The 14,661-nt window shown below is 37.9% G+C and overlaps 2 protein-coding genes across 6 annotated transcripts in view; both read left to right on the top strand.

The window, feature by feature from the left end:
• The window catches only part of LOC129431987 (C-type mannose receptor 2-like), an 89,990-nt gene that overhangs the window by 25,244 nt on the left and 50,085 nt on the right, over positions 1–14,661 (top strand). The gene's annotated exons all lie outside the window — the stretch shown is intronic.
• On the top strand, positions 2,678–12,243 carry LOC129431991 (uncharacterized). 5 transcript variants are annotated; one of them, XM_055190113.2, is made up of 6 exons: positions 2,678–3,133; positions 3,598–3,647; positions 4,032–4,093; positions 8,756–8,923; positions 9,494–9,589; positions 11,217–12,243. In XM_055190113.2, the coding sequence occupies exons 1-6, from the start codon at positions 3,027–3,029 to the stop codon at positions 11,532–11,534; spliced, it is 801 nt and encodes a 266-aa protein (XP_055046088.2). In that variant the 5' UTR covers positions 2,678–3,026; the 3' UTR covers positions 11,535–12,243. The 5 variants fall into 5 exon arrangements, 4 of the variants coding, with proteins under 4 accessions (XP_055046088.2, XP_055046084.2, XP_055046085.2 ...); XR_012370606.1 differs by lacking the exons at positions 8,756–8,923; positions 9,494–9,589; positions 11,217–12,243 and adding exons at positions 4,305–7,502; positions 7,575–7,810; XM_055190109.2 differs by lacking the exons at positions 8,756–8,923; positions 9,494–9,589; positions 11,217–12,243 and adding an exon at positions 4,305–7,810.

Here is a 14,661-nt window from a genome sequence, read left to right as displayed (position 1 = left end):
TAAATTATAAATTTTGTTACAAACCTGTATAAATATATTTGTTGTGATGAACACGAAGCAACATATTTTGAGAAATGTTAATAACCAAACCAAGCATGAGCCCCATTCACCTCCACAGTAGGAAAAATAATACTATGGAAGTGAATGGGGCTCATGAATGGCTTGGCCACAAACAGTCCCCAAAATATCCCAATTCATGTTCACCAGAACAAAGACATTTATACAGGTTTGTAACAACATGAGAGTTACAAACCTGATTTACAAATAAATTATACAGAATTTTAATTTTTGGGCGAACTATAAATCCGATGGGGTCAAAAATTAGGGTGCACCTAACTTTTGTGCTGGTGCACCTAAGAAAAAATGTTAGGCGCACCAGTGCAACCAGTGCAAAAAGTTAGTCTAGAGCCCTGGCCGGTCATTTAAAGTAGTCACTCATCATCAGCCGACCCCGCCTAAACCATGTCCATGTATCTATGTGGTAAATTAAGAAAAAGGAAAGTAAAGTAATAAGTAGTGAAGTTACTTTTCAAATGCAGTAACTAGTAAAGTAATCTCATTACAATTTTAAGAAGTAACTAGTAACTAATAACTAATTACATTTTTTGAGTAACTACCCCAACACTGTTAACGACATACTAACATACAGTAGCAATCCACAAAATCAGTAAAGCTCTCTAAAGAAACATGGATTACTACCCAGATCAGTAATCAACACTTTTCAAGTGAGCCACACCAGTAGAATCAAGTCAACAGGCAAGTCATCGCATTAATAACCAAATAATAACACACCCAGAAATACAGTGCTAAATGTAATCAAAGTACAAAGTGATTTTCTGTACCACAGTACAGCCGTGCATACACAAAAACTCAATGCCGGCCCGAGTCTCTTGGGGGCCCTAAGCAGAATTTGTCTGGGGCCCCCCTCCCACCGTTTTTTTTTTAAATTTATAAATAGAACAAAGTTGCACATTAAGCAAGGGTTAAAATTAGCAGTAGGTACATAAATCAAATTAAATTAATCATAACACTGTCTTTATTCTATGAATTAAATATAAATATTATTTTTAGAGCTACAGAAGTGATTTTCTCTTTGTCTAGGATTGTTTGATTAACATTAATGACACAGACTTAAGTAGGTTAATTGAGGTTACTGTCTCTTTAAGAGAAGCACGGACTGGAATAATGCCTAATCTATGCATAAACCGAAGACATAAACAAATCTTTTATTGGAAAAAGAGTACTGTGGAGATCATTTTGTTTGTATGTGCCCTGTCAAGAACAAAAAGATTTTATGTTCTCTTGCTTTCTGAAACGCGTCTCTTCATGTGTGCCCAACTGAGTGTGCTTAAACACACACACAGACTGAGGATGTTACGCTGCGTTGTTTTTCAGTGCTCTATTCCTCAAATGTATGTTATTGAACTACAGTATGACACACAGTAGCATAACTCTCTCTAAAGTATAAACATCAAGTGTTCTGGGCACGGTTCCCCAAAACGTTCTTATTGCTAAGTAGTTCTTAACCTATTCCTTAACCTCTCTCTTAACTCTATGGCACGATTCCCAAAACGTTCGTACGATAAGTATATCTTCTGTAAGTCACGCTTTCATAAGGTTGGTCTGGATCATTCGTAAGCTCTCTCTTAGCGTTGTTTGAGCACAAACCGCTATCGCCGCCAGTGTGCAGCAGTCTTTAGACATCAGCACAGCCCAGTACAAGTCAAACTATGGTATGTTATCCCCGCTACAGAATTGATGTTACTACTCACCTGGCCAGATCCATTGTGTCCGTAGGGTCCTGCACTTCGAGACATTCACCCAGTCTACAAGAAGTTGCCAAGGAGAGACAAGGACGCCATATTTGGAACCACGGAGCCATCCCTTGATAGGGTACAGGTAGTCACTCGACTTTCAGTCCAGTAATTGTGTGTTTCCTCTCTGCCTCCAGGAGAAGAGGAGGGCGCCACGCGTCAACTACAAACAAAAGGAGAACTGGGGATTAGAACCCCAGGGAGAACGGATACTTGCCATCGGACGAAAGAGCTCCGTCCTCTTCTCCCGCTCTGTGGGTGTCTTCGCCCTTTGCCCCCGGCCCTCTCCTCCCCTGCAAGAAAGAAGGAACCCATCAGACATTATTTTAAATTCCCCTTTCCCCTTCCCACTCTTATTTTAATTAACTTAAATAAAGTTTGTTTTACATTTTCGTTGCTTGGTCATTGGGGTGCTTTTGGGGACCTCCTCGAGGTGGAACTTACGGAGGGGCATTAGTGGCCCACTCCGGTTGGTAACATTAATGTCTCATAACAAAATCATCTCAAAGAATATCATCTTTGCATTAAAAATTACATAATTGAATAAATAACATTTAATGACATTTGTCATAAATGTGCATAAAATCTCCTTCATGTTCATGTCATGTGTCATAACATGATTATGAAGGTCTCATCTATAAATTCTCTAAAAAATGGCGATTAATGGTGAATAAATATAAAGCTTTTGAGATGAATATTATGTGTTATTGCCCTTTTGCCTTATATGGCCTTTCTCAGTTTCAGCACATGTCCATCAAAAGGTCTGTGCACGACTCTGGCCCTTCTGTCAACGGGCCTGAGCATCTTTCATGCTGGCCTTTAGCCATCAGGCCGTCTAAACTTAAATGAACTCAGATTTCATGCACTGTAATCCCTAACAGTTGTACTAGCTCATAACTAATAAGGTCATAACAGTCAAATGTCGTTATGCAGTTGACCACACTATAAAATATTGAGCTCTTTTGAGATTTATGCCACTTTACTTGAATAGGGCTCAATATTTTGTAGCTAATTTCTGTGGAACACTCAAAAAGTTTATGAACCACACAGTAGTGTCATGACGTTATTGACGTCATGACGTTCCTGTGGGTGGGTCTTATCTCTCCCTCAGGAATGTGGAGTCAGCCATCTTGAATTTGCCCTGATGCGGGAAAGTTTTTGCCAGCACGTGTGGATGGGAACACAGTTTTAATTTGTTTTAATTTGTTTGTAATGTCCAATTTTATCCCCCCGCTTCAAAACACAACTACCTCGGTTATTTTCATCAGTCTTATTGCCCTCCTTTTCTTAAGCGCCGTCTTATCATCAGCCCTGATTTGGTAAGTAACTCTTAACGGTTTATATTTATTGAATATCGATAAATAGTCTTATATTTTTAAACTAGAAATACATTTGTTCAATGTGCATTGTGAATATTTGTTGTAAATAGTTTACAAATCCAAGTAATTGCAACGTTAGAAGTTTTGAACTACATTTCCCATAATGCATGTATGCCCGGGACATTAACGGTGGAGGTTAGTTTGAACTTTCTGAGGCAGAGAGATAACGAAAGCATAAAGTTACACCATCTTCCCGGTTGTTGTTTTCGCTGTTTGCCGTTAATGCATGTGCTTACTTTGAGTATATTTATCTCAGTAAGTGTCCGCGTTACACCGTCAATATTTTACGTTGTCGAGCTGTCTGTCCGTATGTGTGTGCTATCGTGAAACGAACAATAATAAACAACATAATGTGAGTGTGTTATCATGATGCTAACCAGGCATGTGTTTTTATTTCTTCGTAGGCACAAGTGTGTGGCTTTGAGATCATCTCGAAACAATTTTAACAGTTCAGGTAGGATGTATTAGTGTGAAATAGTGTTATTAAGAGTTTGTTTTATTTTACGTGTTTCCACAGTTGTTCTTTTGCTATTATTTAAATGTTTTCACTTGAACCCTTTATTAATACTTTGTTAAAACAACAACACTAGAAAAAACAGATCTATAAGCACACAACGTTGATGCTTTGCTTGTTAATAACTAACTTGCTCAACTTTTAATGTTTTAATTTTTACTAACATTATAATTTTTACTATAATTAGTGTACAATTAATGTTTTTGATAGGTTTGAAAACTTTTTATCTGTATATTAACTTTTTAAATTTAATTTATTATTATGTTTTATTTTAAAATCTTTTTAAAGATTAACAAATCATCTTTGCTTGCATGTTGTGTACAGATATTGGACTAAAACGAGTGCTACAGAAGGTCATTGTTTCACCATCAGACAGGTGCCAACAGGTGAGTTTTGTAAATGAAGATTTTCGCCCTGAATTTTTCACATTGTTTAGGTTTCTGCAGCAGAACAGACTTAATCAAATTACTGATGTGTTGTCAACTGATTGGCATTATTACCCCCCATTCAAAATTTTATAACACATTCTAACTTTGCCAAAATTGCAAATCAGGGCTGAAATGGTTTAGACTTTAATTTAAAATATTTACATTGCAGGCTGAAGTTGGCCTAATGGAGTGGAAGTGCAAGTTGTGTTCTGCAACTTCAAATACCCGGGGAAAATTATTTTGGCACTATACTGTACTTCATTGCCAATATTCAAGAGTGTCCCCCCTGCCATGTCTCTATGACAGTTGCATTTGTACTTTTCCATCTTTTGAAGCGATGAAAGCTCACCTGTCAAGATGTCATAATGATTCATGTAGAGTAGATTCAATCGAAGGAGCATGCAGTTTTTTTACATGTCCTTTGTGTAACGTAAAACAGCCCTTTTCTGAGGAAATTCTTTTTGGTCATTTAAGAAGACATTTACGAAGTCATGAGATGGTAGCATGCCCATTTAAGAACTGCAACTACAAAACAAGTAGCTACTCAGCGTTTAATGCACATAAAAGTAGAAGCCATGGTGGTGATTCTGACTTTGGTGAATTTGTTGTATTGGCAGACAATGATAGTGCCCCAGTTGTAGCTGCAGCAGAAAGTCTTGAAGAACCTGCTGAAAGTCACAGTGCAGTGTCTGCAGACACATTTGATCTTGACGATGTAAACAGTCAGTGTGACACAGACACTTTAAGAGCCCAGTTGAACCAAAACTTGGCATCATTATTCTTAAAGATGCATTCTATTCTTCATGTATCTGACATGGCATCTCAGGAAATAGTGGAACATTTGACTCAATTATTTTCCTTGTCCCAACCGATACTCAAACATGACATAAGTGAGGTCTTTCAGAGTCATGGCATCACTGTCAGTGAAACCATTCTAAATGAGGTTGTCAGTACTGTTATGGACAGTAATGTTATTGTCAGTGCCACAGCAAAGGGGAAGCAGTTATCCTCAACCAAGAGAAGGAAAACCTTCATTAAAAATAATTACCCTGTGGTAAAGCCTGTACAGTATCAGCTACAGCCAGGACACACAGCAGTGCATGTTCCCATTCTTGAGATGATACAAAAAATCTTCAGTCATACAGATATTCTGGACAAAATTAAAGAAACAAAGGTGGCACAAAACAGTCATTATGTAAGCCACCAAGATGGTTTGTACTTCAAAGAGAACACATTCTTGTCTTCAGATCAGTTAAAGATAACACTTATTTTGTACATTGATGATTTGGAAATAGCCAATCCACTTGGCACATCACGCAAAATACACAAAATCTGTTCAGTTTACTGGACGTTTGCTGATCTTCCAAGTAAATACCGATCGGCCCTGCATGTAATTCAGCTTGCCGCTTTATGTAAAGTGGCTGACATACAGACATTTGGCTATGAAAAGGCACTTGGTCCTTTGTTGAGAGACCTCTGTACCCTTGAACAAGATGGGGTATTCATTGAGTCTATTGGTAAGGTAGTTCAAGGAACTGTCATGTGTGTAGTGTCCGACAATCTTGCAGGTCATGATTTGGCAGGCTTTTCAAAGTCTTTTAGAGCAGAATATTTTTGCAGATTCTGCACAGCAACACAAGCTAAACTTCAAACTCATGAAGTTGCAAGTGGTGAATTCAGTATTAGGACAAAAGACAGTCATAATAGTGATGTGTATGCAGTAATGTATGGGGATAGTCCGAGTCAGAATGGTGTTCAGGCAGATTGTGTCCTGAGCCAGCATCTAGAGCATTTTCATACCGTAACTGGCTTTCCACCTGATGCACTCCACGATCTTTTTGAGGGCATTGTGCCCGTGGAGCTTGCCCTGTGTTTCGGAGAGATGATCCGTCGCAAATACTTCACCCTTGAATATTTGAACGAGAGAATTCTATCGTTTCCATACCAGCACACAGACAAGGTTGACAAACCTCATAAAATACCACAGACCTTTGCTGTAAAGAAAAGCATTGGTGGTAATGGCCATGAAAATGCCACATTGCTAAGACTGCTCCCTTTGATTATTGGGAATGCAGTTCCTGAAGAGGATGGGGCCTGGACTGTGCTTATGGACTTAAAAGAGGTAGTAGAGTTATCGCTGTGCTCAGAATTCCCAGAGGAGTCCATCCAGTATTTGCAGTCTAAGATACAGGATCATAGAGAGATGCTGAAAGAAGCCTTTCCAGATTTTAAACTCCGTCCTAAGCATCACTACATTGAACACTACCCTGACCTTGTACGCCGTTTTGGGCCACTTGTACACTTGTGGACAATGAGGTTTGAGGGTAAACACCGTTTTTTCAAGAGAGTTGTACACGACACACAAAACTTCAAAAATGTGTTAAACACTTGCAGACAGGCATCAATACATGGTAGCATACCATCTCAGTGCCTCAGGATTCTTCAAACCTCACCAGCAGACATCAAATGTCTCTTCTGTACTGGTATCAATGCTTCCAAATGTTGCCAAGACATACATTGAACAAATAACAGCAAGCAATGTTATTTACAGCACGTCAAAGGTCTGCATTGATGGAACCGATTATGTTGTAGGAATGCTTTTGTCTGTGGGAAAAGAGGGGGGACTGCCTAATTTCTGTAGAATTGAACAGGTTCTCCTGGTTAACAGTAGTGTTGTCTTTCTTTGTCAAGAGCACAAATCACACTACATTGAACACCTGAGATCTTACGAACTTTTCCCAAACAATCTGGCTGTTCACACCCTATCAGAGCTAAATGACAAGACGCCTCTCTGCGCTTACAACATAGATGGTAGATTGCTCTTGACACCCAAACGTTTCATCTTATTAAACTGAAGATTTGTTGCAGCAGGTAAACAGATGAACTAGGACTGCACGATAAATTGCACGTGATTGTCACTCGCATCTCATCAGTAGAGTCGGTTCCTTGTTTAGTAATAAATCGCTATCAGCTACTTGTGTAGCATTTACTACACCGAGCCATAGTTTACTTACAAGTGGGGAGATATCGCATTCATAATGGCAGGCGATTCATCCGTGATTATGAATGCGATATTTGCCAGCTTGTCAGTGAACTACGGCTCTGTGTAGTAAATGCCGCTTCATCTTAAAGCAGCTGATGGCGATATACTACTAATCAAGGAACCAGCTTTACTGATGAGATGCGCGTGACGATCGCGTGAAATTTATCGTGCAGCCCTAAGATGAACACATTCACACTCGTAACACAATATCTCTTGAAGTTGTGCGGACCAATGGGTCCATGAATAAACTGCCGCACTACAACAGCTGGCCTTCCATACATCCCATCTTTCAAGTGGTGTTCCAGTGTTTGTGTGGACCACTGGGTATGTGGATGTGTATATATAGTATGTGTCACCTCCAATTTTAATGAAAATTAACAAGTTTTTGTCTTTTAGAAACTAAAAGATGACTGCTGCTGCTCAGAAGCATGTGCTGCGTGTGTATGTTACACGAGAGACCGCCCTGAAACTTACTCTACTTGAGCGACCAAAGTCAGTGGAGGAGCTGAAAGAAATAATGCAAGAGAGGTTCAAGCCAAGACTGGATGGGGACTTTAGCCTGCACTATGAGGATCCGGACTTTGATGGTGATCTTTGCCTTCTTGTGGACATCCAGGAGTTACCAGAGAAGGGCACATCTACTGCATCTCCTGACACCGACATACTCCCACATGCACCTGCGTCACACCGCCAGAAGAGTTGGCCTGATCACTTTGTTGTTCCTAGTTTTGGTTATGAAATGGAGCATATACTAGAAGAAGGAAATCGTGTTCATGAAGAATCAGGAAAATTGCTGAAGTTAAAGAGGTCACAGAAGAGTGAAATCCTTAAAAAAATGGCAGAAACGATCTATAGTTTTAAACCATACCCACACGAAAAGGAATTGGCAATGGCTGCTCAAGCTTTGATTACAGCTCATCCATGTCTCAGAATGACGGCTGGTGAAGACGGGGAGTTGGGATGGAAACGTCACATAGGGTACAAGGTTGCGTCTTACCGTAACAATCTGGCCAAAGCTGGGGTTGCAGAAGTAGCCATCAACACAGGGAGGCGGAGCCGAAACAACCCAGACAATGATCACCCCCATCAAAATATAAAGAAAGCTCGAAAAGCTGAGGTCAACTACATCATCAACCTACCGAAGGATCAAACTTCAGCCACTCTGGAAACAATGAGAGAAGAAATCATACATGAAGTTGAAAAGACTGAGAAAAACCAATTAGTCATAGGCAAGCTCATGAACACAACCTATGCCCTTCGTCGCCAAGAAATTGTTGGATCTCTTGTAGCTCCACGAGTGAGAGACATTGTGGACAGATGGGCAGCCCTACTTCAGGAATCACAGGTAAAATAAATAATTAAAAATCTTTATCATTATTTTATTGTTCTCTTTGTTGAGAGCAATTTCCTTTAAAGAATGACAATTAACTTTCTATTTTGACCTTGGTTCTGACTCATCCCTAATAGAATTGCCCTTGGTTTTGCTACCTGTCAACTGAAAACTTCTTAAAATACATTCACAATTCTGTTCCTAATTCATCTTTGTACATTTTTGTGTTATTTTGTCCGTGTAACAGGTGTTTGCAGAGTTCCACCCAATTAACAATGTTAACCTGCGCAATCAATTCTACAAGGAGCTGGACAGACACACGCCTAAACTAATCACCTTGTTCAGAGACAAGGCCATCAAGACTGGCAAGATAGCGGAGGAGCTAGCCAAGCTCATGAGGATTTATGACATTCAGGTGAATTTTTAACTTTGCATGATTCAGAAACAGATTATTAACAGATTGTTTGTAGAGAACTGTAAGAAGCCATAGTCTGAATTGCCTCTAATGTGGCCCAAGGTTAAATGATTATGCCATGAACACAACGTTGTCTCATCAGAGATCAGTGTCTTGACAAGATGCATTCAAAAGAGGTACCCTAAAAAGATACTTTAGCAGCTTCAATTTGAAGAAGTCCAAATAACTACTGTTTTCGTAAATTTGATTAACAGTTTTAAGTGTTTTTCCTTTGTGAGTTATTAAAGTATTTACAACAGAAAGTTATTCATATGATAATGTTTTACTGAAGAAAAGTACTGAATCTACCATCTAAAGCAGGGATGGGCAACTTCGGTCCTGGAGGGCTGGTGTCCTGCAGAGTTTATCTCAAACTTGCCTCAGCACACCTGCCTAAAAGTTTCTAGTATGCCTAGTAAGACCTTAATTGGCTGCTTCAGGTGTGTTTAATTAAGGTTGGAGCTAAACTCTGCAGGAAACGCTCTGCGTTTGTGTAATTACTATTGTAATGGATATTTTTTCTCCATCTAGGAACAGCATGATGTAAATATGAGACGGGCCCTCATCCTTCGTGCACTTCCTGTGTACCTACGTGAAGATGCCTTCAAGTTCTTCAGGATCTGTAATGTAAGTGTACTGGCCTCACTACCAATCCCTTTGCCTAGCTATTCAGTCAGCTTAAACATATGAAACCACTTAACGGACTCTAGGAGAACCAGGGGGGTGTTCCAGAAAGCGGGTTATGTGAAAACTCAGAGTGAACACTGAGATGAGGGAAACTCGTGAGACTGTTCTTATATTTCATTTTCTTCAAAAGCTAATATAAAAGAAAGTGATGTTAAATTCAAAATGAAAAGACAACTGCATTTAAAACTTAGTGACTTATCTGTGTTAGTGATTTTTATTACGGCCGCAGCCAGAAAATGTTTGCTTCCTGTTTTCTCCTGTTGCCATGGTGAATCACAGTATAGACCAGTTCAAAAGATGTAAACAACACTGGTCCAGAAGCACTTCCTGTTTCCGTTTTTTAACACTAGATAAACGTTGGGATAAAATAAACCAACAGAACATATAAACCTGAATTAACTGAAGTTAAACAAACATCTTAAAGATAATTATATATGTAAAATAAAAAAATAACTGTCACAAACTGTAACAGGAAGTGTTTCTGGACCAGTGTTGTTTACATCCTTTGAACTGGTCTATAGAGGGTATGCACATGACGTCACCGTCAGTGAGAGGGACTGCGGTTACGCCCCTTTCGTGGCAAAAGACAGAGCAGCAGCATTTGAGTACAGCGTGACATCGCCGAAAACGCGTCGAAATGGGAAAAAGCTGTATGTGATAGACTGTACTAACACTGGATTTCCACTTATTGCGGAGCAGCTGCAGATCGGCTCCGCTGCATTACGGCTCCACACTCCGCCAATATTGCATATTAAAATTTATTTAATACCCAATTACATTAAGTGTGTTATTTTACTTGAGTAAAAGTAAGTTAATGTACTTAATGAGTTCAGGGTTAGGCTCAGAGTTTGTTGAACCTCCTTTCTGGAATACCCTCCAGAACCTGTTTATGAAGTTTATTTGAGTTGTTATTCTTCAAACTGGCATGTAGAAATTACATAAATGAAAAGGTAAGTATAATGCATTCCACTTAAAGGAATAGTCTACCCTTTTTCCATATTAAACTATGTTATTACCTCAACTTAGACGAATCAATACATACCAATCTTTTTTCAATGCGTGCACTGTACAGCGCGTTGTGAATGTGTTAGCATTAAGCCTAGACCCATTCATTCTTATGGTACCAAAAAAAAGTTTTATTTTGTGGCACCATACTTACTGGTATAACTCCTCATGTAACAGTCTTTAAATAGGGAAAACACGGAAGTGTTTGGTGGCTTCCCTGTTAGGTACCATGGGAATGAATGGGTCTGGGCTGGATGCTGGCGCATTCGCGATGCGCTGTGCAGTGCACGCATTGAAAAAAAGATAGATATGTATTCATTCGTCTAAGTTGAGGTAATAACATAGTTTAATATGCCAAAAGGGTAGACTATTCCTTTAACAAAAGTATGCCAACAGATAGGTGTGAAACTAACATAAGATATAAGCATATGAAAAGAAAATAGTTTAAACATGTAAGTTAGTTGCAGTCTAAGTGCTAAGTGACAGTAATCTCTAGACATCATTAGCATGATTTGTATCCTTGAAGGGCTGAACTCATTCTTGTCTTATTTGTGTGTTATAGTCAGCAGATGGTCCAGACCTCACTGACACTCCAGTGGCTCTCCTGACAGTTGTCACGGATGAACCTAATGATGCAGCCCTCTTCAGCCCTGAGAGCATCAGTATTGTCGTGGAGGATGAAATACTTGTGAGTGGTCCCACAAATCTGGCTGACTCATTTCTCCTGCTCTTTGGGTACATCTATGCACTAGACCTTCAGTACCCAAAAAATCTTGAGCTTACATTTACATTTATCCAAAAGGTTGTCATGTGTCTTGAGGACAACAAACCACTAAAAGGGTGTCTACTGACGCCGAAAAATGATTTGTTCAATGAGTGAATTACTCAGAGTTGAGATGGGTATTGAGGAAGTTTTTTTTCCATTTTTTTCAATCCATTTCCGCCTCTTCTACCTCAGATTTAAGGTGTGACACTGTTTGCCTGTTCTACCTCAGATTTAAGGTGTGACACTTTTCCTGTTCTACCTCAGATTTAAGGTGTGACACTTTGCCTGTTCTACCTCAGATTTCATACATTGATTGTTAAATTTTTAAAACATTGATGTATTGCCCAGCGCAAGTTTTTGTACTAAATATGTTCAATTCATGCACTATACATGTTTAATGTTCTGCTGCCTAATGCCTACCTTGATGCATTGCCTTGATGTTGTCAGTTGAAGTACGGCACAGAAAAAACAGCACTTTATTTGAATGTTGTATTTTAAAAAAGATACAGTAGAATCAAAACGTGTTAAATGGCTCCACATTCTAATAGTTGTCGTTGTTGAGGATAGATTATACTTAAAATCTTATAGATTTTATCATGAATCCTTTGAGTTTTAATCCTATTTTTACCAAAAATACTGAATCTATCCTCTGTAGCAATGACCACTATCAGAAATGGAAATTATAGCACTTAATGTACTTTAAAACACATTTTGTTTTTATAGATTTGTTTTGTCACAAGCACTTTGTTTTGACTGATCCATTTTGATTCGTGCCTTTTTAAAAAGCACATTGTGTTTAATAAAAACAGTTGTTAAATTGTTACTGTGGTGTCACTTTTGTGTTTTCTAACATTGCTAGCTGATTATAACTGTGTAGTGGTCCGACATCAGTATTTCAGTTAAGAGTTAATTTTGAGTGCATGTCCCACATTAAGTTGAGAATATTAAAAAATTTTGAGTGTTTTTCCCACATTATATGAGTTGAGAAATATTTAAAATTTTGAGTGTATTTCCACATAATATGAGTTGAACAATATTTAAACTTTTGAGTGTATTTTCCACATAATATGAGTTGAAGAATATTTAAACTTTTGAGTGAATTACTCCCTAATTATAAGTTGAGGAATATCAATATTTATAAGATAACATTGAAATAATTTAAGGCAACTGAAAATGTAATTTTTGTTTTATCTAAACTTAAAACATTTAAAAACATCACTAAAATATTTTTGTGTAATCTGTTACAAAATAATTTTTGAGTTCTGTGAACTTATTAGGTTTTACAGTGTGGAAATGTACGGTGCTTTCTTGACTCGTGTTCTTTTAGGGGAAAAAAATAAAAATCTGAATGGAAAATCTAAAAATCTGAATATCTGAATGGAAATGAGTGTAAGCCAGAGGTTTTACATAACATAAACTGCATTTGTGTGTGAATAAGGAAATCAAACCTGAAATGTAGAGACATATCACGTCAGCTTCAGTCTTCATTGTTCCTGCAGGTAAAAAATGAGTTTTTTATTACAAATCAAATAGTTTTTGTGTGTAATGTTTTTATCTTTAGTACTTGAACAAGTCCATGAAGTTAACCTTACTTAAAAAATAAACATACAACACAAATGCCTTGAAAAAACTTTGTAAAGTGAAATAGGAATATTTGCCTTGCTAACCACTGATTATTAATGATAGCACACTTACATAAAAATGTAAGCAACTAAAAAACCTGTAGAGAGTACTACTAGATAAAACCTTGATTTAGCAGTTTGTGTAAGAAATTATTAGTTGATTCGAGTTTGAACTGAAAAATATTTTGATAAAAGGAAACACTGATCACCATAAAATTGACTTCAGACAAAACTTATTTTTAATATAATCTGAACTAAAGTTAATCCTCTGTTAATTCTCATTAAGGACGTTTGTGCATCTATGAAATAAAGTCAAATTGAAGGGAAGATGGTTATGGTGTTTTTTTCAGAGTTTAAGGACTAAGTCGACAAATCCTTTTTTATCATTGTGCTTGATTATTTTATGTTAACATCACTAATTTAATAAAGTTTTATGGATTGTACAACTAAATGTAACTTAGTATCACTTCTTACTAGTTTTAATTAAGTAAAGTTGACTAATTACATACAGACCGCATATTAATGCGGGGGCCGAATTTTTTTAAACATGGCGCACTTTTGCTGCATAAATTGCAGATTTCTGCTCGCAAAATATGCGGGGCTTGCATGATTTTACAAACCATAGCAAAAACTCATATATATATAGCAGAAAGTTGAAAATGTTGCATTTACTTCACACATGCACAGTGAATCCACCCTTACAGTTTTGGTGCCGAAACCCGGGATCCCTTGCAGTGAGTTTTCTGAGTTTTACTTTGTTTGATCAACTGAATGAGGACTTTATCACAGTTTATTCTGTGAATGTGTTAAAGGCATTCTGACCACACAGTGGGTCTGTTTTCATTGTTTCATGGCATGGTTAGTAAAATCTACATTTGCATGAATTGTATGAAACAGAAATTAGAAGGACCCTAAATAGTCCTATTATCATTGTACAGTAGAGATTATTTCAGATTATCTCCTCAGGGATGGAAGGGATTAATTTAAGTAATGATATATTGTTTATGGAGCGAGAAAGTTGAACCTACACTTTCTAAATTATATAAAAAGGGTTTGAATTACAACGCTACCACTGATGATATTCTCACATGGTGGCACACAGTTGGTAGTGAACAAAGAAAATCCAAACATGCTGAAGTCATTGAGGCTTTGAATTTCATGACGTGCAAGCAGCTACGTAAAAATAATGCAATTTTTGACTCAGTCTTGAATGCTAAAAGTGATGAATTGAGAACCAAAAACGCTGAATTAAAAAAGTCAGAGGCAAAGATCCAAAATCTTCAAACTCAGATATATCAACTATCATCTGAGCAGTTAGCCCTGGCTAAACAGTGTGAGAAGTATAAAGACATTATTGCAGATGTAAAGGCAAAACTAATTGTGCGAGACACTAAGTCTCCCCAAACGCTTAACAGCGATGGGACTAAAAATGATGCTACTTGTACTAAAGAGAATGTATTTTCCAGAAACCAGAAAAATGTTCCTATTTCCGCAATTGGGGTGATGCACCACCATGCTGGAACAGAACCGCATGTTGTGAATGAAGCATTAGAGAGTCACAGACCTCCTGAAGCTCCAGTAGAACCAAGCTACAAACCCGATGGCAAAATGAACAGGCT

The sequence above is a fragment of the Misgurnus anguillicaudatus genome, chromosome 1 (genome assembly GCF_027580225.2).
Source record: "Misgurnus anguillicaudatus chromosome 1, ASM2758022v2, whole genome shotgun sequence".
Taxonomy (NCBI): domain Eukaryota; kingdom Metazoa; phylum Chordata; class Actinopteri; order Cypriniformes; family Cobitidae; genus Misgurnus; species Misgurnus anguillicaudatus.
This window is presented reverse-complemented; position numbering and strand designations above follow the sequence as displayed.

Coding starts and splice junctions, on each gene's coding strand:
- LOC129431991 (XM_055190109.2), top strand. CDS start 3,027: ATGTCCAATTTTATCCCCCCGCTTCAAAACACAACTACCTCGGTTATT. Junction 3,134..3,597: donor TTATCATCAGCCCTGATTTG/GTAAGTAACTCT, acceptor ATTTCTTCGTAG/GCACAAGTGTGTGGCTTTGA. Junction 3,648..4,031: donor AAACAATTTTAACAGTTCAG/GTAGGATGTATT, acceptor TGTTGTGTACAG/ATATTGGACTAAAACGAGTG.